The 23,047-nt window shown below is 44.0% G+C and overlaps 2 protein-coding genes across 7 annotated transcripts in view; both read left to right on the top strand.

Annotated features, from left to right (window-relative positions):
* Nucleotides 1-1,799: 1,799 nt before the first annotated feature.
* ZNF227 (zinc finger protein 227) lies at nt 1,800-14,779 on the top strand. 6 transcript variants are annotated; one of them, XM_013063873.1, is made up of 7 exons: nt 1,800-1,875; nt 2,374-2,512; nt 4,752-4,824; nt 5,219-5,280; nt 7,363-7,489; nt 8,510-8,629; nt 11,873-14,779. In XM_013063873.1, exons 4-7 carry the CDS (start codon nt 5,221-5,223, stop codon nt 13,993-13,995), a joined length of 2,430 nt encoding a protein of 809 aa, XP_012919327.1. In that variant the 5' UTR covers nt 1,800-1,875; nt 2,374-2,512; nt 4,752-4,824; nt 5,219-5,220; the 3' UTR covers nt 13,996-14,779. The 6 variants fall into 6 exon arrangements, with proteins under 6 accessions (XP_012919327.1, XP_012919328.1, XP_044933126.1 ...); XM_013063874.2 differs by having other exon boundaries at nt 1,834-2,067; XM_045077191.1 differs by adding an exon at nt 4,262-4,338 and having other exon boundaries at nt 1,834-2,512.
* Nucleotides 14,780-22,892: 8,113 nt separating this feature from the next.
* LOC101673240 (zinc finger protein 235) overlaps nt 22,893-23,047 on the top strand; it is a 29,379-nt gene continuing 29,224 nt past the window's right edge. The window contains 1 exon segment of the mRNA XM_045077287.1: nt 22,893-22,916. Within this exon segment, the coding sequence (XP_044933222.1) occupies nt 22,902-22,916 (15 nt within the window). The 5' untranslated portion in view covers nt 22,893-22,901.

The following is a 23,047-nucleotide window of genomic DNA, read 5'->3' as shown; positions in this document are numbered from 1 at the left end:
TTTTTTTAAGATTTTATTTATTTATTTGACAGAGAGAGACCACAAGTAAGCAGAGAGGCAGGCAGAGAGAGGAGGAAGCAAGCTCCTGGCTGAGCAGAGAGCCTGATGAGGGGCTCTATCCCAGCACCCTGGGATCATGACCTGAGCCGAAGGCAGAGGGTTAACCCACCGAGCCACCCAGGTGGCCCTCAAATAACAAATCTTGAAACCTGGCTTTAACGCTTGCTATTTCAGTAACACGGGCAAATTACTTAACCTTCCTCTGCCTCTGGATCCTGTAAAGTGAAGGAAATAATAGTATTTACATAAAAAACAAGTTGTTACAAGAGAATCCCGGAGTCTAAAGTGTTTGGGATAGTCCGTAGCATACACTGAGAACTTCATGAGAGATATGTGTGTAACAGAAGGAATACACGTTTATTATTGACAGTTAGATGGAAACGGAAAGAAGTCTCCATTCTTTTCGCTGCCACAGTTAAGAATTACAGGACAGCTAAAGGAAAGGAAAGCAGAGCAAAGTTTTATTAAAGTACAATCCAAGAGAGGAGCAGGCCAATGGATAGAGACAATGCACCCCCCCCCCCAAAAAAAAAACTCCCAGGTGTGGGCTTCTATCATTTTTCCCCTTTGGGGCTGGTGCTGGGGTTGCAACATTTGAGAGAAAGTCCTGGATTATATAATAATTAGCCAACTACACATGTCCTTTTCCAAAATATATTGGAAATGCCTGCACAGGGTAGGAAACTGCATTATTTCTCTTCTGGAGACAGGTCCAATGCGGACAAGAGGCAGCTTTCTGCACAAGTGCAACGAGCACAACAAACCAAACTCTTCCTCTGTCAGGATGTTGTAACCGAAAATGAGTTGCTACAGGATGGACTAGGGTGGTCTCTGGGCGGTCCTTGTTTGGGGCTCTCTTTCAGGACGTCTAAGGTCCATCCTCTTGTCTCTCGTGCCTAGCTTCCTGCCCAACACGTTCAGTAAAGAAGAAATGCAAACATATATTATAGGGGAGGTATGGATATTTTGGGGTATTCCCTTCTGCTCCCCATCTTTATATCTTTTAAACATCAGTGCTATCATATGTTTGAGCAAATAATAATTTTTACAGTCACCATTTCATAAAAATCTAATTAGCGGTAATGTATTCATCCCTCAAACTCAGAAGTCTCTCTGAGGAATGAAGACAAAAACCCCGGTTGGGAAACTGATCATACAAGGATGCTGAAGTTTGTCTTTTTACTCTGAGTATGTCTAGCTGTTCCCCAAAGCCAAGTTTTGAATTATTTGTGCCTCTCACAAAAGTTGATGTCTACAATGTATTCTGCCTTCACTGCATTTTGGGGCGCTCTCATTCTTTTTTATGTCTAAAAAGGGTCTGAAACTGCAAAATAAAGGCTATCGTTTTATCCCTTCTTTGTCTAGTAGTAGTGGGTACGATTTCATTAGTGACGGATCACGCGATCTGCTTCTGTTACAAACTTTTTCTTTTAAGCCTCTGTTCAAATATTTGCTAAGTGCGTTTTGTTTGTCAATGGAAAAAACTCAACTTCCCTGGCATCAGAGAACTGCTTTATGTCTGCAAAATGATAAGCCCGAAAGCGGGTTCTGGAAATTGAAGTCCTCCAACTACAAGGAGGAGATTCGCTCGGGAGGAAGAAGGCGTGGTTTAAGGGGGCGGACATAGTCCTTCCTCCTCTTGGGGGATGTGGGTAATGTAGTCCTCAACTAACAAGGACTTCCCCCGCCCCGCCCTCAAGCGCTTGCTCCTCCCCCGCCTCGGGATTTCTGGGAAGTGTAGTTCCGGGGCGCCGTGTAGTCAGAGACACTTCCGCCCCGGAAAAGCAAGACCGCCACCATCTTTTCGGTCCGGAGGTGAGTCAGCCTTGCACCCTCACGCCCCCTCCGAGTGTTTTCCGCCTGAGCGTGGGACTAGTCGCTACCTAGCCGGCCGTTTTAGGATGGAGAAGTCGCGGCCGCCGGCGGAGGCTGAGCGATTGAGGGCAGAAGTTTGGATTCCCTCGGCTCTCCTCCCCGGCTTACCCAGCAGCGCTGCTACTTCTGTCGGTACAGTACCTGGCGACTTGCTCTCTGCGCTCTCCTTTCTCCTCCGTCAGGTCGCGACAGCGGGAGTAACTCTCGGGTCGAGCTGTGATTCGCAGGAAACGAGACGCTACGTGTCCGGAGCTTTGAAAGGGGGCGGCACGGGGTAACGGGTTGGCCACTGCTAACAGGCGTTCTCTGCCCCGCTCCCTTCTGCCTGGAAGCCGCGGTGCAGGGAGCGGGGCCCGGGCTCTGGGAGCAATGGCGTGGCCCGGCTGCCAGCCTCCCGGATACCCAGCTCTTCCCGAGCTTTCCACCTGTCTCCTTCAGGAGCCCCGAGCCGCCCGCGCCCGCGCCCAGGGATGTCCGCTGCAGTTTATCAGCGGGGCATTCGCCGTCGTGTCGTCCCACCGCGTCCTGCTCTTCGCGTCCCCTGACTTCGGGAAGGGGAGGAAGGACGGACTCCTGGGTGCGTACTAGCGAAAGCACTTTCTTCTTCTTCTTTTTTTCTTTAAGATTTTATTTATTTATTTTACAGAGACCATAGGTAGGTAGAGAGGCAGGCAGAGAGAGGGGAGGAAGGGAAGCAGGCTCGCTGCTGAGCAGAGAGCCTGATGGCGGGGCTCGATCGTGGGACTCTGGGACCCTGGGACCACGACCCGAGCCGAAGGCAGAGGTTTCAACCCACTGAGCCACCCAGGCGCCCCGCGAAAGTACTTTTTTGATGCGTCCTCTCTGTTTTCCGTTCACGGGTTTCAGTCACTCGGTCAGTGACTTACTAGGGAAATGTTCCAGTGTTTGCTGTATCCACCTGCGGGTGTTCCATCTCCTTGTTAATATGTGTGAATGTGTAGGTGAGTTTTGTTTTTTGTGTTTCGTTTTGTTTTTGTTGTTTTTTAAACCACACGCACGTGTATTTATTTTTGGAATTTACGACCTTCTACACTTTTTGCTCTTCCTTGTTTGCATTTTGGTTTCCTTTTACTTGCTCAGCTGGTTTGGAATAAAAACGGTTGCTTGTCTCAGATACTAAATGTAGCCGCTGTGTATTCTCATTCTGAGAAATACAGAAACGAAATCTGTACTTGATACTTGATGATGGCACCTCACCACCACCACCTTTTTTAAACTGGAGGTCAGGTTATCGGTCTGTATTTTGTTACAACAACCCTCGAAATTGGTCCTATCGTTCTTGGGCTTTTTTTTTTTTTTAAGTTTTTTTTTTTTTCCCCTAATTTATTTGACAGAGGTCACAAGTAGGCAGAGAGGCAGGCAGAGATTGAGAAGGGTAAGCAGGCTCCCTGCTGAGCAGAGAGCTGGATGTGGGCTCTATCCCAGGACACTGGGATCCTGACCTGAGCTGGTAACATTTTTGTTATTTAAAAAAAGGGGTGGGGGGCGCCTGGGTTTCTCTGTGGGTTAAATGTTACCAGCATATTTACAAGTGTTTTCTTACCATTGCTTCTTTCCAGGTTCGTATAGTTAATGATTGTTCTTCATCTTTGTTCAGCTGAAATGTCTTTTTTTCCCCTCTCTCATGTCAGTAGTCATTTGGTTGAACATAGAATTCAAGTTTGACGATTATTTCCATTCTTCCTTTTGGAGATAGCATTCAATCCTTTGAGGTCTCCATTCTGTTTCCTTGATTCTGTCAATCAAATTGTCATTTTGTTAGGTAAACTGTATTTTCTTTCTGGGGGTTTTAAGGAGTTTTGTTGTTTTCAGTTCTTTTTATTTATTCACAGTTTTTAATTCTTTACATTCCTGAGTTTCAGCATGATTTGTTTAGGATGTATTTATTTTTTAAAAAATTGTATAGGTGGGGGAGGGGCAGAGGGAAAAGGAAAGAGAGAATTCCAAGGAGGCTCCCTGCTCAGTGCAGACTTCAAAGAGGGGCTGGGTCTCGCAACCCTGAGATCATGACCTGAGCCAAAATCAAGAGTCTGATCCTTAACTGACTGAGCCCCCAGGCACCCTAGGAGTGTATTTATTTTTATTTGTACTGTTCAGAATTGCTGTATATGAGCTCAGCAATTATCTTTTGAAATAGGAGCTCTCTGCCATTTCTTCGGTTCTGTTTTCGTCATACTCCTCCCATTGAACAAATGTTGGAGCCTCTCACTCTATCTTCTGTCTTGATTTTTATTTTGCATCTTTCTTTAATTTTATGCACATGGGATAAAAGGCATTTATCAATAAGCCTTTTTTACTTCACCAGGTAAATTGACTTGAAGTGATGCTTTTTAGAAAGCTAATACCAGTGTGGATAAAATGTTACTAGGTGGGCAAAAAATTGTAAGTAAGAAGAAATTTATTTATTTATTTATTTATTTTTAGTTAGACAAGAAATTTTTTTTTAAGGTTTTGTTATCCATTTGACAGATCACAAGTAGGCAGAGAGGCAGGCAGAGAGAGAGGTGGAAGCAGAAGCAGGCTCCCTGCTGAGCAGAGAACCTGATTCGGTAGATCCCAGGACCCTGGGATCATGACCTGAGCTAAAGGCAGAGGCTTTAATCCACTGAGCCACCCAGGTGCCCTGTAAGAAAAAATTTTAAGTGGGAATTAGGATTTTCAGAGAATAAAGGTGACTTTCATAGGAGAACATTAGTGTATGAAGTCCAGATACCTTCCAGGTCTTTTTTGCTTTTGTTGGAAAAGACATGTGCAGTTAGAGTTTATGATGCAAAGTATCGTCTGCTTTTTTGCAGCTGCAAGAAAAAGGGCCTCCTGGTTCTTTGAATTTTCCATCTGCTTGTTTAGTCTGTGGAACAACCTTCTGAGGTGAGTTAAGATACACAGCTCTTATCTTCATGTGCAGATGATCACAGTGAGGCATGGGTTTTTTTTTTAACAACCCTAACATTATGTGGATGGTGAGAATTATTTTGAGGATTTAAACCTAGGCCATTGACTTTAGAACCCCCCCCTTTTTTTTTTAAACTAAATGTTAACAGCACCCTTCATTCCTACATCCTCAGGATGTCATTCTTCTAGTAGGAATACTGCATTTGGTTGTCCCGGTCACTGCCCAGTGGCCCATGGCTGACAGACTTCGGGGTTGGAGTCTGCTCCATGCTCTGCTCACTGTGCTGTCTGTAGCCTCTGCAGCCTGGAAGTAGGAGAGCTGTCATTTAATTTCTGGCTTGCATCTCATGGCTTCTTTGTCCTTCCCCAGTTATGTCTTCTCAGGACTCTGACCTTCCCCAGAAAGAGCAGGAGAAAATGAGCAAGTTTCAGGTAAGGAATTCTTTTCTGTTTCCTTAGATGTGATTTCATTTCTCACAGATTAGGCTCATCTTTCTCCTCTTTGGAAAAGTTAATGGAAAACCGCAGATTTTGAGTGCGGATGGTATGCCAGGCTATGTGTGCGCGTGTGTGTTTAGTACTTATCTTTATTGTTTCACAAGACAGTTTTTGGAAAAGTAATAAAAATTTGAAATAGACCAAAAGAATTTACAGTACTACCTTGTTCATTGGCCAACTCTTTGTACTTTACCTTATGCCTTTTTTACTTGCGTTTGTAATTTTATATTTGTAGTATTGGAAGTGATGGGATACATAGTTGATCCTCAAATAATGCAAGGTTTAGAGACCCTGACCTCCTTGAAAATCCACATGGAACTTTTGACTTCCCAGAAGCTTAGCTCTTAGCTTACTGCTGATCAGAAGCCTTACCAATAACATCAACAATTGATTAACACATATTTTATATGTTTTCTGTATCGTATATCGTATCTTATAGTAAAGTAAATGAGAAAAAGAAAATATTATCAGGAAAATTGTAAGAGAGGATCCATTTTTAGTGCTGTAAAAAGATATGCATGTAAGGTGGACCCATGCAGCTCAAACCCTTCTTGTTAAAGAGTCACTGGTACTTAGATACATTAGAGAAAGGCTTAATAACTCTTTTATTAAGGTTAGTAAGATAAGGGGTGCCTGGGTAGCTCAGTGGGTTAAGCTTCTGCCTTCGGCTCAGGTCATGATCTCGGAGTCCTTGGATGGAGCCCCGCATCAGGCTCTCTGCTCAGCAGGGAGCCTGCTTCCTCCTCTCTCTCTGCCTGCCTCTCTGTCTACTTGTGCTCTCTTTCTCTCTCTCTGTGTCAAATAAATAAATAAAAATCTTAAAAAAAAAAAAAAAAGATTAGTAAGATAAGGAAAAACCAAGTTGGAATAGGAGTGAAAAAAAATGGAGTGTCAAGGCAAATTTATGACAAAAGTAATGATCGTTAATAAGTAAATATGTGCAAATGTTAACAAAAGCTTTCTAATTATTTATTTCACTTAGATTGTCCTATTTGGTCAGAGTCTAGAGAGTCAGGAACACTTGTACTCTCTTGCATGAAAGGTGAATTGGGAAAACCTCCTGGGAGGGAAATCTGCCACTGTGCTTTGAAAATTTTGAAAGTTTTGAAAGTTTATTCTGTGGCTTTGTAGTTGTTAATTTTAGCTAAGGTCTCAGTAAAAGGATCTCTGCAGCACTGATTAAAATGAAAAATCTGAGGCCATCTGGGTGGCTCAGTTGGTTAAGCAACTGCCTTCGGCTCAAGTCATGATCCCAGGGTCCTGGGATAAAGCCCCGAATCGGGCTCCCTGCTCTGCGGGGAGTCTGCTTCTCCCATTCCCTCTCTTTCTCCTTTTCCCCTTGCTTGTGCATTCTCTCTCTCTCTCTCTCTCTTTCTCTTGCTGTCTCTCAAATAAATAAAATCTGAAAAAAAAATTGAAGATCTGTAACTATATGTGATTTGGATGATGGAAGATATATCATCAGTTAAGGGAAGTTAAACTCTGCGGTCATAAAATGGAATGAGACACTGACGATGGTAATTATTCAAGTTTATTGAGCAGTTAGCTACATGCTAGGCACCATTTTACGTGCTTTACAAATACTCATCTAATGTTTTCAAACAATTTGTGGTACAGACATCATTATAGAGAAGTGGAAATGGAGATAGTGGGAAGTAAGGAATTTCCCCAAGGCCCTAGAATTAAAACTGTGAAATTTGAGCTTAGTGCTTTCACCAGCCGTGAATGCTGGAGGTAGATGCAGCACGTACGTTGAAAACACGGAAAAGCTGTGTGCTTGTCCTGGGAGGGCTGCCCAAGGCCTGTGAACACTGCTGACATCGAGACAGAACCCAAGCCTTGTGGGGTGCTTGGGAGGGGACAGTGAGGGGGGACACTCTGGGACTAAAATCTGCCTAGGCACCCTCCAAAGTGGCAGCCGTTTTTTTGGGGCGGGGGTAATCCTCTATCCTCCTCTGTGCTGCCCCTTTTCCAGTGGCGCTTGTGGGATTAAGGTTGTGTGCGCTTCATGTGTAGGAGGCGGTGACGTTCAAGGACGTGGCAGTGGTCTTCACCGTGGAGGAGTTGGGGCTGCTGGATTCCACCCAGAGGAAGCTGTACCGAGATGTGATGCTGGAGAATTTCAAGAACCTGGTGTCAGTGGGTGAGGACAGTCGCCCCATGACACCCCCTTGAGAGTCAGTGTCCTTAGTTGTTCAAAGCTTTGGATCTTTTGAATTAATTCCCTGACCCTAAGACTCAGGTTTTTCTAATCCCTAGGACTACAGGCATAGGTTTTCCTTGTTTTTCTGCTCAGGTAAAATTCTGTCCAGGGGCTATTTTGCCCCGAGGTGACATTTGGCAATGTCTAGAGACGGGTTTGATGGTTACAGTTCGTCGGGGAGGGGCTCCACTGGCCACCGATGTTGCTAAACCTCCTGTAGTGTACAGTTTAACCTCCAGGGCAAAGAATTAGCCAGTCCAGAATGTCAGCGGTGCCTCAGTTGAGAAACCCTGACTCAATTAATTACAAATGGGAAACATAAATATAAATTGGCTTTTACACTGTGTATTGCAAATGCTTTTTCAAATTGTGGTTGTAATCCATTGGTGGGTCATGGCATTAATTTAGTACCCTGTGCTGGCACTTTTTTTTTTTTTTCAATAAAATAGAATAAGGATAGGGCGCCTGGGTGGCTCAGTGGGTTAAGCCGCTGCCTTCGGCTCAGGTCATGATCTCGGGGTCCTGGGATCGAGTCCCGCATCGGGCTTTCTGCTCAGCAGGGAGCCTGCTTCCCTCTCTCTCTCTCTCTCTCTGCCTGCTTCTCCATCTACTTGTGATTTCTCTCTGTCAAATAAATAAATAAAATCTTTAAAAAAAAAAAATAGAATAAGGATAGAAACTAGAAGAGTTCCTTATCAAGACCTCACACTGCAGCAGAAACTGACCATTTGCGGTGAGTGGTGTGAGTGTCGGAAGTAGGCTGAGAACAGACATTGGCTGAATCTAATTTTATCTCTATCTAGACATGAACTAGGTCATGGCCTAAATTTACCCATTACAGTTCATGATCAGGAGAGTTCCGGAAATATCACTTTAAAGGTTCTGAGGGTTGTAAAACTTGGACAGAAATACATTTTAGCCATGTGTGTATCTTAGAGGTGTATATCTGCCCTTTCACAGGACATCTTCCCTTCAAGCCAGAGATGGTTTCTCAGTTGGAAGCAGAAGAAGAGCTTTGGATGATGGAAGGGGAACCCCAAAAAAGTGTGACCAGTGAGGACCACATGGCTGTTCCTTCAGGTACCAGCTAATCTGCATCTCCCCACATCCGTGCTTACCGCACTTTCATCTGAGCTCTGTCCTCTCTTCTGCACCGGGACAGCAGCCTCCACGTTGGTCTCCCTGCCTTCTCTCTTGCTCTCCTGTCATCTGTTCTCCACATGGTACCAGAGTGATTCCTTAGAAAGCAAGTGAGGTCATGCCATTCCCCTGCTGAAAAACCCTCCAAAGACTTCCCGTTTTGCTCAGAGCCCTCGCAGTGGCCTACGAGACCCTCCCTGATCTAGATTCCTCACCAGGTTCTTTTTTGATTAGCCTTGCTTTTACCCTGACTTAGGTCATTCCTGGCTCCCCTGGGGTGTTCTCTCTGCTGCTTCCCGGCCTTGGACCAGCTCAGCTTCCCCTCTGCCGAGTCTGCGGCCACTCCCTTACTAAGGTTTTGCTCGGATTTCATCTGCATCCGCTGGGCCTTCTATGTCTGCCCTTTCAAACCTCATCCTCTCCGTTCTTCATCCCCTCACCCTGCCTTATTTTGTGTCTGAGTACGGATCGCCTCCTGACCTCCCAACACATTTTTGTTTACTTGCTCACCCTCTGTCTCCCGTTGAAGTAGGAGTTTTGGCAGTTTCATTTGTTGTGTCTACTCAAGGCCTTGGATGGCCTTTCTGCATAGGAGGGGATCCTCTCCACTTATTAAATGATTAAATTATTTAAATAGTCACAGTCCTTATAGGAGTGAGCTATGATACCAGCCTTTCTCGGACGGGAAAGAATGCCTGGTTCATGTCCCCAGCCACCGATTTCTTTCCCACCAAGCCTTTCACTGCCTACCACCTCCCCCCACTTTCTCCTGCCCTGTCCCTCTTCATTTTTCACCTCACTTTCCCATCTCCTTTCCTTTCTTTTTAATTTACATATTCCTCAGTTCTCCTCATTTAGAAATTAAAAACTCGACATCCCCAGGGATGCCTGGGTGGCTCAGTGGGTTAAGTCTCTCGGCTCTCTGCTCAGCGAGGAGCCTGCTTCTCCCTCTGCCTGCCTCTCTGCCTACTTGTGATTTCTGTCAAATGAATAAATAAAATCTTTAAAAAAACAAAACAAAACAAACCTCAATATTCCCAGAGCAAGTAAATTCATATGCTCTCCCTCTGTTTGAAAAATTAAGAGAAGTCTGTCTGCAAATGTGATAAATTAGGTGACAAATTCTGTGAGTAATTTATGGATGTATCCTCTGATAGGGACCCTTGTAACTATTTTGGGCCCATCCACATAATACAAGATAACTTCCCACTGCAGGATTCTTTTTTTTTTTTTTTTTTCTGAGAGAGAGAGAGAAAGAGAGAGAGAGCGCAAGCGAGCGAGAGCACATGCAAGCAGAAGAGAGGAGGTCGGGGGGGGGGCAAAGGGAGAGGGCGGGAGAATCTTAAGCAGGCTTCACATTGAGCCTGCTGTGGGGCTTGATCCCACAACCCTGAGATCATGACCTGCGGCGAAGTCAAGAGTTGGTTGCTTAACTGATTCAGCCACCCAGGCGCCCCCCCCACCCCGATCTCAGAATCCTTAATTTTAATGAAATTTAATGAAATCCCTTTTGTCACATACATGAACATATTCACAGGTTCCAGGGATTAGGGAATGGACATCTTTAGGGGCCATTTGATTGTCCCACCACACCTAGAAATGTGTACATATGTATTGAGACTTTTTTAGCTTATAATATTAGATTGTAACTTTACATTTAAGCAAATTAATCATTAAGGACTTGGTGCCGCTGCTCCCCCCACCCCAAACATTTTAAGCCGGTGCTTCCATTCATTTTTAGCCACAATCTTCAGTCATATATTTTACATCTGACCTAGCTTGGGTGTAACGTATGTATGTATTTATGTGTGTGTTTGTAGCTGAAACAAGCATTTCATAGTGTTATCCTTACCGTTTGTGATACACTTCTCATATTCTGTTTTTCTTTTTAACTATTTGTTTATTTATGGAATTGGTTTGATAGTTCATTAATGCATCCCGACAATTTAAAAAATTCTACTACAGTGGAAATAACATAACGAAGAAAACAAAATGCAGGTTTTCTTCATAACTGTTATACTCTAGTGGGTCTAAAAAGACAAGAAAAAGTTAGAAAGTATACAGTTAAGTCAAATAGTATGTGCTGTAGGGAAAAATAAAGCAGGGTAAGCCAAATGCGGAGAATCCAAGGTGTTATGGGAGTGGAAAGGAATTATTTTATATTGGGTGATGAGGAAGGCCTTACCCAACTGAGCACCATTAGAGTGAGGACCTAAAGGGAATGAATTAAAAAACCAAGCCTTTTGACCATCTAGGAGAGTTTAATTCCCCTCTTCCTCTTCAGGGTGGCCTTTGCAAGTACACTGTGCTTTGCTGCTTTCTTTCTCCCAGGGTCTTTCTCAGTCGTACAAGATTAGTTTTCCCTTTGCCGTTTCTTTCTAGAGCCCTGAATTACTACTATGAATGTTAGTATTCCAGCCACTTCCCAAACTTACTCTTGGAAGAGAATTCCTGCCAGGACCTAAATTACTAATTTCTCCCATCCAAGTACTAAATAGGCCCGACCCTGCTTAGCTTCTGAGATCAGACAAGACTAGGTGCGTTCAGGATGGTCTGGCCATTTCTGCCTACGAGTTGAGCTTTTGTAACCTTATAACCAGATAGAATCCCTCTTGTGATAAGCCTACTGAGGAAAAGGTGAGGAGAATTTTAATTGATGTTATTTTTTTTTTTTTAAAGATTTTATTTATTTATTTATTTGAGAGAGAGACAGTGAGAGAGAGCATGAGCAAGGAGAAGGTCAGAGAGCGAAGCAGACTCCCCATGGAGCTGGGAGCCTGATGCGGGACTCGATCCCGGGACTCCGGGATCATGACCTGAGCCGAAGGCAGTCGTTCAACCAACTGAGCCACCCAGGCATCCCTAATTGATGTTATTATAGGATGGAGTATGGATTGCCTCTGTGGCCTGCAGCTATTTGATTTCAAACTTACAGCTCTCCTACTAAAATAGGAACTTTATGGTCTGAATGAGTCGCATTTATGCTTAGTGGATAAGTCTGTTGACCCCTATTCTTTGCTTCGACTTGCATGGAAGAACATAAAAGGATAAATGATGTTGTACAAACATGACCCTCCCCCTGGTTTATTGAGGCCTTATCCCATGGCATAGATGTGGAATCCTGCCATTTCTCTACCAAAGCATTTGCTTGTCCTCATCTCTGAATATTGCTTTTTCTTACAGGCGGCAAGAATCAAAATGAGATGGAGGCCCTTCGAAAAGTTGCACTGAAATACCTTTCCCATGAAGAACTATCCTGCTGGCAAATCTGGAGACAGGTTGCAAGTGATTTAACCAGGTGTCTTCAGAGAAAGCGTTTCCAGTTACCACATGGTGATTCCATTCAGGTTTCTGAACATGAAAATAGTGTCGTGAATCATAAAGGAAATGGCTCCACTTGCACTGCCGATCAAGAGTTGTCAGTTTCGAGAACCCAGAATGTATGTGGGAACACATCCCTGCGTGAGTCACAGAATCAGAGTGGAGGTCCGCAAGTTCATGGGAAAAATAACCGGTGTATGTGTGAAGCCTTCATGAAGAGATCGCCCGTCAGTGATCTTAGTAACCCTGACACAGAACAGAAACCTTACAAATTCAACACGTGTGGCAAAAGCACGAGTGACGGCTTCATTCCTCATGTAACCCCAGGAGAGGAATTCCGTCCATGTCATGAGTGTGGAAAGGGTGTCGGGTATAGCTTGGCGCTCCCACGTCATCAGAACGTTTGCACGAGAGAGAAATGCTCTAATCAGAGCTCTCATCTGCAGACCCATCAGAGAATTCGCCCAAGAGAGAAACTCAACAAACGTCGTGGATCTGATGCTTGCTTTAGTAAGAGCTCTTTTCATCAACTTAACCATACGGGGGAGAAGGCCTATAGATGTGACAGTTGTGGCAAGGGATTCAGCAGCAGCACAGGCCTTATCATTCATTACAGGACTCACACTGGAGAGAAACCTTATAAATGTGAGGAGTGTGGGAAATGCTTTAGTCAGAGTTCAAACTTTCAGTGCCACCAGAGGGTCCACACTGAAGAAAAACCGTATAAATGTGAAGAGTGTGGTAAGGGCTTTGGTTGGAGTGTTAATCTTCGCGTTCATCAGAGGGTCCACAGGGGTGAGAAACCCTATAAGTGTGAAGAGTGTGGGAAGGGCTTCACTCAGGCTGCACACTACCACATACATCAGAGGGTCCACACTGGGGAGAAGCCTTACAAATGCGATGTCTGCGGTAAGGGCTTCAGCCATAATTCGCCGTTAATATGCCATCGGAGAGTCCACACTGGAGAGAAACCGTACAAATGTGAGGCGTGTGGGAAAGGCTTTACCCGCAATACAGATCTTCACATCCACTTCCGAGTTCACACGGGAGAGAAACCCTACAAGTGTAAGGAATGTGGGAAGGGCTTCAGTCAGGCTTCTAATCTTCAAGTCCATCAGAATGTCCACACGGGGGAGAAACGATTCAAATGTGAAACATGTGGGAAGGGCTTCAGTCAGTCATCAAAGCTTCAGACCCATCAGAGAGTCCACACTGGAGAGAAGCCATACAGATGTGATGTGTGTGGTAAGGACTTCAGTTACAGTTCCAATCTGAAACTGCACCAAGTGATTCACACTGGAGAAAAACCATATAAATGTGAGGAGTGCGGGAAGGGCTTCAGTTGGCGATCAAATCTTCACGCTCATCAGAGAGTCCACTCTGGAGAGAAACCCTATAAATGTGAGGAGTGTGATAAGAGCTTTAGTCAGGCTATAGATTTTCGGGTACATCAGAGAGTCCACACTGGAGAGAAACCCTACAAATGTGGTGTATGTGGTAAGGGCTTCAGTCAGTCCTCTGGTCTTCAGTCCCATCAGAGAGTCCACACTGGGGAGAAGCCATACAAGTGTGACGTCTGTGGAAAGGGTTTTAGATACAGTTCGCAGTTTATATACCATCAAAGAGGCCACACTGGAGAAAAACCTTATAAGTGTGAGGAGTGTGGGAAAGGCTTTGGAAGGAGCTTGAACCTTCGCCATCATCAGAGGGTCCACACAGGAGAGAAACCCCATAGGTGTGAGGAGTGTGGTAAGGCCTTCAGTCTCCCCTCAAATCTTAGGGTTCATTTGAGTGTCCACATTAGGGAAAAACTGTTTAAATGTCAGGAGTGTGGTAAGGGCTTCAGTCAGAGTTCACGTCTTCAGGCCCATCAGAGAGTCCACACTGGAGAAAAACCCTACAAATGTGACGTCTGTGGTAAGGACTTCAGTCACCGTTCGCGTCTCATGTACCATCAGAAGGTCCACACTGGCAGAAATCGTTAAAAGTGAAGACTGTGTTAATGGCTTTGGTCAGGATGCATATCGTGCGTTTGGAGAGTCTGTGCTGGTAATAAACTGTCAAGGATTGAGAGTGGAAAGGGATTTCTTCAGATAGAATCTTTCTAACAAATCCACTAAAATGATGACATGGAACCATAATAATAGGAATAGAACTAATATTCAGGGCAGGAATGTCTTGCAGCCCTCTTGGCAAGATCCAAGTGATATAAATGGTCTTTAAGAGTGAATATATGCCTCCCCCCAAAAAAGTGAATATATGCCTAAGAATAAGGCGTGAAAAGGATATTTGCCATGTACTAGCTAGTTTGGGAGGGGGTCAGGAAAGTTTTTAGGATAATTTCCCCTTTAACTTACATTTTATACTTATTTACAGTGACTTTTATTTTTACGGAAGCTGTAAAGCTATGAAAAATGAATAAAATTACTGACTAAAATTTCCTGTAACCAAGAACTCATAATATGATTGCTCTGTTTCCTATGGTATATTGGATTAGAATTAAGGAATAGGTCCCCAGTGATGAATCTTCGATCTTCAGCAGTAAATTCGTATCTGCTGTAAGTGTATGTAAAAGAATGGTCATTGGGTCATTGTTTATAATAGCAAACATAGAAACCATCAAATGGATTGCCGAAGTATTTTATGATTATTAATCCAGTGGAACGCTATGCAGACATCAAACGGGAAAAGGTAAATTGTAATTAAGTATGTTGGAAGATGTCCAGCATATATTAATCTGAAAAAATAAAGCACGGGATTTTTATGTGATCTCATTAAAAAAATTGTAGATAAAAAGATATTTAGTTCTAACTAGTTAGTGCTAAATGATGAGATTTTGCTTCACATTTATTTTTATATTTCTTTAAACTTACTGTTTTGAAATAATCTCAAACTTGATCTCACAACCCTGAGATCATGACCTGAACCAAAATCAAGAGTTGGACATTTAACTGACTGAGCCACCTAGGTGCCCCTCTACCACCAATTCTGAATTCAACATCATAGTGTTCTTTCTAGCCTTTGCCAATTAGAAATTGCATCTTTGTTATCCAAGAATTAAAAAAAATTTGGCTCCAGTATCATCCACATATTTACTGGAGAGTGTAAACATGCACCCAACTACAACTGAGGGGTTCTATTCATGGAAAGAGAATGGGGTATTGGGTAACTAGTGCCAGAGGTGATTTGAATGGCATAGTGTTTGCACCATAACTTTTCTCTTTCTCAGGGCATTGACTCTTTAAACCAAGTAAAACCTCATAGGACCATGAAGAAAAGTAAAAGAAAAATCCACAGATGGGCATATCCCAGTGAGAACGCACCGGATAGTGATTCCTTGCTAATGCTAGTGTGGCTAATGTGAAGGAATGGTTCCTTGTGAAGAACTGGTTGGGGAGCACATCCGGCCATTGGCCAGCCCTGCATTACGTCATCGGCTGTTCACCTCCCATTTTCCCTATACTACTCAGAGTGAGTGTGACAATTCTCAGGCCACCAAGGACCACAGTGCTCCACTGCTTCTTGAGAGAATTGAAAGTATTTTAGGAGAAACTAAAGTTTAAAAGACCAAACTGGAATATTGTTTACAAAACAGTTTATTGTAATTAAAAAGCAGACTCCGGAGCTAGACTTTGGTTCAGCCATTTGCCAGTTGAGTAACTGCAAAAAAGATGCGTAATCTCTCTATTCTTCAATTTGCTTGTGTGTTCAGTGTGGATAATATCTCTTCTGTTGTGAGGGTGGAAACTTGATGCTTGGCATATAGTAAGAGCTATACAGTATTAACTCTTATCTTCAATAGATAAAATTATTACTGTATGTGTTGTTATAAAATTCTAAGCCAGGGAACAGTTGTTGGCCAAGTACAGCCTTTATCTTATTTTTGTATGAGAGCTGGAATTGCACACTTGTAAAGAATTTTAGGGAGGAAAAAAAATTGTAAGGAGAAAGCAAAGAATATGCTACAGATAATGTATATGGACTGCAAACCCTAAAATATTTATTTTCTGGCCCTTTAAAAAAATTTTGTTTATTTATTTTAGAGAGAGAGAGTGCACACAGGTGGGGAGAGGAGTTGCAAAGGGAGAGGGAGAGATAGTCCCAAGTGGACTCTGCACTGAGTGTAGAACCTGAGCTGGGCTTGATCTCCAGACCCTGAGGTCACGGCCTGGGAAAAAAACCGAGTCAGATGCTTAACCCACTGTACCACCCAGGCGCCCTATAAAAATTTTTTTCTTAAGGAAAGAAGGAAAAGAAACAAAAATGGTAATCTCACCAGAGAACACACTGAACCTCGTTCCGCTGGGGCTTCTGGGAAGGGTGGTCCCCGAGCTGCGACGGGTCCACGCATTTGCGCTGTGAGAGTGCGGAGCCGGGGTCCTTGGAAACCTTCTGGGACGTGAGTTAGCGCTGAGCCCCTGCGACTCCGGCCAGCTCGCCCGGGCGTGGGACCCGCAGGCGCCGCCTTTCGCTCTCAGGGATTAGAGGCCGCGGGGGGCGGGCGTCGCGACCGCCGTTTCCTTGGCCTTCCCCACCTCTGCGCGCTCTGCAGCCTTCTAGCGACACGTTCGTAGACTTGTTTACTTTCTCCGTTTCTCCTTCGTTGAGTGGGATTAAGGATCGTTCCTCCATCGGGGGTGTGTAGCGAGGGTTCCGAGAGTTAAATAGATGGGAGATGCTTGGAAGCGGTCCCGGCGCGAGAACGGTGGCCGGTTGTCACCCATCTGCGTTTTCTGGGCGAGGAGCCAGGCCCTGAAAACAGTGAGCCCTGCGGGAAGCAGGGCTGTTTAGGATTCCTCAGGACTCCCCGCGACCGCACCCTTCCTTTTTTAAAAGAAAGATTGGTCTCACCCCAGTTGGCGCCTGCGATGGTCTACCGTGATTTGTTCTGGACCACAGGGGGAAAAATTGTTGTATCTCCTTTCCCTTCTCCGCCCCAGAGTTCCCAGAGTGTGCCGAGAGGAGGGAGTGTTCCCCTGCCTACTGGTAACAGTGTCCCACCCTGAGGAAATTTAACACGCTGTGCCTTTTTAAAAAAAAAAATTTGTATTTATTTATGTGTGAGAGAGAGGAAGCTCGAGGGGTGGGGAGGGCAGGCGGAGAGGGCGAAGACTCGGAGCTGAGCAGGGAGCCCCATCAGGGGCTGGATCCCAGGAACCTGAGATGACCTGAGGGGAAGGCAGATGCTTAACCGCCTGAGCCACTCAGGTGCTCTTCTTTATCCATTTGTCTGCTGAAGTGTATCTCGGCTCCTTCCAAATGGCTATTGTGGCCATTGCTGCTATGAGTATTGGGGTGCATATGGCTTTTCTTTTCACTACATCTGTATCTTTGGGGAAAATACCCAGTAGTGTAATTGCTGGGTCATAGGGTAGCTTTATTTTTAATTTTGTGAGGAACCTGTTTTCCACAGTGGCCACACCAACTTGCATTCCCACCAACAGTGTAAGAGGATTCCCCTTTCTCCACAGGGTCTCCAACATTTGTTGTTTCTTGCCTTGTTGATTTTTGCCATTTTAACTGGTATAAAGTGGTATCTCAATGTGTGTTTTTTTTTTAAATTTCTTTTTAGTGTTCCAGAATTCATTGTTTATGCACCATACCCAGTGCTCCATGCAATACATGCCCTCCATAATACCCACCACAGACTCACCCAACCTCCCTCCTCCCTCCCCTCCAAAATCAGTTTGTTTGTCAGAGTCCAGAGTCTCTCATGATTCGTCACCCGTTCCAATCTCCCCCAACTCAGTCTCTTCAATAAATGCTGCTGGGAAAATTGGACAGCTATGTGTAGAAGAATGAAACTCGACTGTTCTCTTACACCATATACAAAGATAATGAAATGGATAAAAGACCTCAGTGTGAGGCAAGGATCCATCAGAATCCTAGAGGAGAACATAGGCAATAACTTCTTCAACATCGGCCACAGCAACTTCTTTCAAGACATGTCTCCAGGGGCGCCTGGGTGGTTCAGTGGGTTGTGCTGCTGCCTTCAGCTCAGGTCATGATCTCGGGGTCCTGGGATCAAGCCCCACATCAGGCTCTTTATTCAGCGGGGATCCTGCTTCTCTCTCTCTCTCTCTGCCTACTTGTGATCTTCCCCCGTCAAATAAATAAATAAAAGATCTTAAAAAAAAAAAAAAAGACAGGTCTCCAAAGGCAAAGGAAACAGAAGTGAAAATGAACTTTTGGGACTTCATCAAGCTCAAAAACTTCTGCACAGCAAAGGAAAGAGTCAACAGAACAAAGAGCTAACCCACAGAATGGAAGAAGATATTTGTAAATGACACTACAGACAAAGGGCTAGTATCCAAGATCTATAAAGAACTCCTCAAACTCAGTGTGGTTTTGATTTGAATCTCCCTGATGGCTAATGATGATGAACTTTTTTCGTGTGTTAGCCATCTGTTTGTCTTCCTTGGAGAAGTGTCTGTTCCTGTCTTCTGTGCATTTTTTGACTTGATTATTTGTTTTTTGGGTGTTGAATTTGAGAAGTTCTTTACAGATCTTGGATCCTACCCCTTTGTCTGACACAGACAGTGTACTATAATGAAGTCTCACATCCATCAACCTTGGTCATCCTTCAGCTGTTCTAAGTTTTGTGCATCTTGCTATATAATCCTCTCTCCCATTTTTTTTTTTTGCTTGAATATATTTTTTAAAGATTTTATTTATTTATTTGACAGACAGAGATCACAAGTAGACAGAGAGGCAGGCAGAGAGAGAGAGGGAAGCAGGCTCCCTGCTGAGCAGAGAGCCCTATATGGGACTCCATCCCAGGACCCTGAGATCATGACCCGAGCCGAAGGCAGCGGCTTAACCCACTGAGCCACCCAGGCGCCCTTGCTTGAATATTTTAATGCAAAAAAAAAAAAAATCCAGACATTGAGGCAAGAGGATATATACTAGATTATCATAAATATGTGGAGGTCAAGGGAGAGAGGACATAAACGATCCCGAAGTTTTTACGTGGTGATTAGGAAAATCGTGGTTATTGAGAAAGCCAGGGGCCCCATAAGAGTTGCAGTTAAAGAGGGGTGCCTCGGTGGCTCCATCAGTTAAGCATCCAGTTCTTGATTTCAGCCCAGATCGTGATCTCAGGGTCGTGAGATTGAGCCCTGCGTCAGGCTCTGAGCTTGGTGTGGGTCTGCTTGGGATTGTCCCTCTTTCTCTGTCTCCCATCCCCCTCATGTGTGTTTTCTTTCTCTCTGCCTCTCTCTAAAATAAAATCTTTTTAAAAAGAGTTGCCATGAAAGAAAACAATGTGACAAATTTAGTTTGTGCCTTTGGAATTTAATTTGCTCTTGGTTTCCTGAAAACAGATTAAGTCCCCAAATAGTAACAAGGATCCATATAGAGATTTTTTTGTCCTTTATCTCACTCTGTGGCCATATACAGAAGCCCCAGCCCTTTCAGCATTCAGAAGTTGACAGCCATTTACTGATAATACTTTCATATCCTAAAACAAACTTACTTAGGAACAGAGCAGGACTAATGCATCATTTCTGTGTTTATCACTGTGTCATAACGGAGTTGGTGAAAACAATAACTAGTATTTATTGGGAGCTTTTTATGAGGCAGTTTCCAGTGTTTTTTTTTTTTTGTATTAACTTATTTATTCCTCAAAAGAATGCTGTTATGATCCCCACGTTACAGATGAGATACAAGAAGACAAGTGGTCTCCAGAAGATCACTCAGCCAGTAATACGGCACTGAACTAAAACCCTCAGGTCTTTTTTTTTTTTTTAATATTTTATTTATTTATTTGACAGAGAGAGATCACAAGTAGAGAGGCAGGCAGAGAGAGAGAAAGGGAAGCAGGCTCCCTGCTGAGCAGAGAGCCTGATGCGAGACTCAATCCCAGGACCCTGAGATCATGACCTGAGCCGAAGGCAGTGGCTTAACCCACTGAGCCACCCAGGCGCCCCTAAAACCCTCAGGTCTTAACATGGCACCTCCCCGCCATGTTTTTAACAATATCCATTACCAGCTGATGCCTCCTATGCTTATCTGTTGGCTGGTAAATTATCTACCTTTTCAACTATGGTATCAGCTTCATGAGCGCAGGGACTTTGTTCCCTGCTGTATCTTTACTATATGGAATTGTGCCTGGCACATAGCAGATGCTCAGTGTGTACTCGTTGAATGTATGCATGAACGTGCTTGGTGAGTTGTAATGAGGCTCTCAGCTACCAGCTTACCTTCTAAAAAGGTGGATAGATATAAGCAAGATAAATAACTAAAAGACACATTAATATGTTAGAGAGTGCTGATGCCGAGTATCAAAGGGGCGTGACTGGAAGGAGAAGGGAAGTGTCGGGAGGGGGGCTTCAGTTACATAAAGATGTCCGTGGAATAACATTTGAGTAAGGAACTGATGGTGCTATGTAAACAATTAAATAAGTTAACTTTAAACATTAAATAAATACCTAAATAGGGTTTGCTTTATCCAGAGCCCATGACTGACCCTTTTATGATTATTTGACTTTTAAGGATGACTGTGATGTTGCTTGAACCAAGCAAATAAAAAAGGGAAACCCAGAGGAAGAAATGGAGCCATTGGAAGATAGAGTTCATCTCTCTTTCCCCCAATTAAGAACACCCTCAGAATCTTACAGTTCTGAGGGAAGGAGATTAGGGAGTCCAAACGTTGCCCCGTGGAGTGTCTTCTCAGTCATCTTTTGATTCCTGTGTTTTGAGTCCTCAGTATATCCTAGGTGCTGGGGAGAAAAAGGTTTATCATAGGCAAAACAGATGATTAACCACTAATTATCACCCTGGTGGCCCTCAGGTGATGGAAGGCTTCTTGGAGTCCAGAAGTGGAGAGCTGAGCCAGGGACCCCAGACCTCATGCCCTTTAGCCCACTAAACTCTGTGAAATGTCAGGTCTCCTTGCAAAACTGTAACTGAGCAGAGCAGAAGGGGAAGCAGAAAGAGGGCCCGGGATGAGGGAATTGGTGTCACGAACTGAGATTTCTTCCAGGCTTTGAGAGAAGTGGATACGTTGCTCTCTTTATTAGAATACTTCTGTCTGAAGTAGGAGGAGCCATGAACATGAGTGGCTGTTGCCTATTGGATGCATATTTGTATGTATTGTGTTCACAGAAACCTCCTACAACACTAGGTGCTGGATACTGTTATGATCCTATCTTACAGATGTGGAAATAGGGCACGAAGAGCTAGGAAGTCAGAAGAGTCCATGGTAGAATCCTGATGGACTGGCTCCAGTATCTCCCAGCAGATCACTTCCAGCAGATCTGTGCCCTCGGGCTCCCCTCTCTCTCATCCTTTCTACGTCCTCTTCATGTTTGTGGTTAGGAACCCGGAGACCAGATAAAAACACGAGCTCTGGAGTCAGAGTTGGACTCAGGCCCATTGTCATCTCTCACCAAGCTCTGTGACCTTCATAGTAACTTAATCTTGTGAATCCTCAGCTTCCTTATCCATTAAATGGGAGCAGTAACCCTCATCTCATCATTTAGAGTTTATACAACATGCCAGGCACAGAGCCAAGGTTGTATTTTGAATTATTAATATGAATTCAATATGGCTACATACTCTAGTTTAAAAATTTATTAACTTCTTTTTTAATCTTATCCCATAGCTAGTAAATTTTTTTTAAATTTTAGGTGTAATTCACATATCATACCACTTACCCTTTAGAGTATACAATTCCCTGGTTTTAGTGTATTCACAAGGTTGTATAACCACTACCACTAATCTAGTTCCAGGACGTTTTCATCACCCCAAAAAGAAACCCCACACTCCTTAGCTTCACCCCTCACCCCTGCTCTACGAGCCCTGGCAACCACTAATTCACTTTCTGTCTCTGGATTTGCTTGGGCAGCTTTGCTAGACTTGCTCACATATTCCCCAGAGCGACGCCGTTAAATTGGGATCTGGAAGTATTATTCATTTAAGTGAGAGACTGTCAGGTTTTTGTTTCGAATGAGAACATCTAGAAGCCATCATTTTAGTTAGTTTCCCTTGACCACCATGAGCATAGGAGAGGGGCAGTCACCACTGGGCCTCTTGCAGCAGCGTGAGGAAAACTCACATGTTCACAGCTTTTACAAAACCAGATACTGATGTCAATTAAACATCATTTCAAGACAACAGATTATTGAGTAATATACCCAATTAGAATTATGGGCTTTTCAGAGGTAAGGTGAATTCCTTAGGACTAAGAATTGTAAGGGGCGCCTGGCTGGCTCAGTCAGGGCATCGTGGGACTCTTCATTTCAGGGTCCTGAGTTTGAGCCCCATGATGGGGGCAGAGTTTACTTAAATAATAGATAGGTGGATACATAGAAAGGAAGAATGAACAGTACAGGCTCTGAAATCTGGATGTCTTATAAAAACTCATTTACTGGCTGGGGCGCCTGGGTGGCTCAGTGGGTTAAGCCTCTGCTTTCAGCTCAGGTCATGATCTCAAGGTCCTGGGATGGAGCCCTGCATTGGGCTCTCTGCTCAGCGGGGAGCCTGCTTCCTCCTCTCTCTCTGCCTACTTATGATCTCTGTCTGTCAAATAAATAAATAAAATCTTTGGGAAAAAAAAAAGACTCATTTACTGGAAATGACAGCAGAAGACATTAGCAAGGACAAATTTATGGTGCATTACATCACCTGCTTTTTTTTTTTTTTTTTTTTTTTTTTTTTTTTTGCAGCCACGGGGGAGTCAGCTATGAGTTTCCCCCTCTATCCACAAGCTGACCCTCCCAGTAATACTGTGACAGAAGCACTCTTGCTTTTGCAGCTGACAGATTTGAAGCACAGGTTTGTTTAAAGTTCACACAGAGCAGCCATCTGGGCAGAGCCTACGTCTCATGGCCTCTCGCTGCCAGTTCGGCCTCCCCAGGACTCTGCCCTCTCCCTGAAGCAGCATGAGAAAATGACCAAGTTTCAGGTGAGTTGAGTTTTGATTTTAATCGAAATTACACACCTTTTCCTCCAAGATGAGATGCATCTCTTTTCTCTCCTGTGGGAAGGATCAAAGAGGAAAACGGTGTTTGCTGTGTGCCAGTTACTTAATCTTTG

This window comes from Mustela putorius, unplaced genomic scaffold, assembly GCF_011764305.1.
Source record: "Mustela putorius furo isolate JIRA1106 unplaced genomic scaffold, ASM1176430v1.1 tig00000196_pilon_pilon_pilon, whole genome shotgun sequence".
In the NCBI taxonomy this organism is placed as follows: domain Eukaryota; kingdom Metazoa; phylum Chordata; class Mammalia; order Carnivora; family Mustelidae; genus Mustela; species Mustela putorius.
Note: the sequence above shows the minus strand (reverse complement) of the source record. Positions and strands in the feature narration are given on the sequence as shown.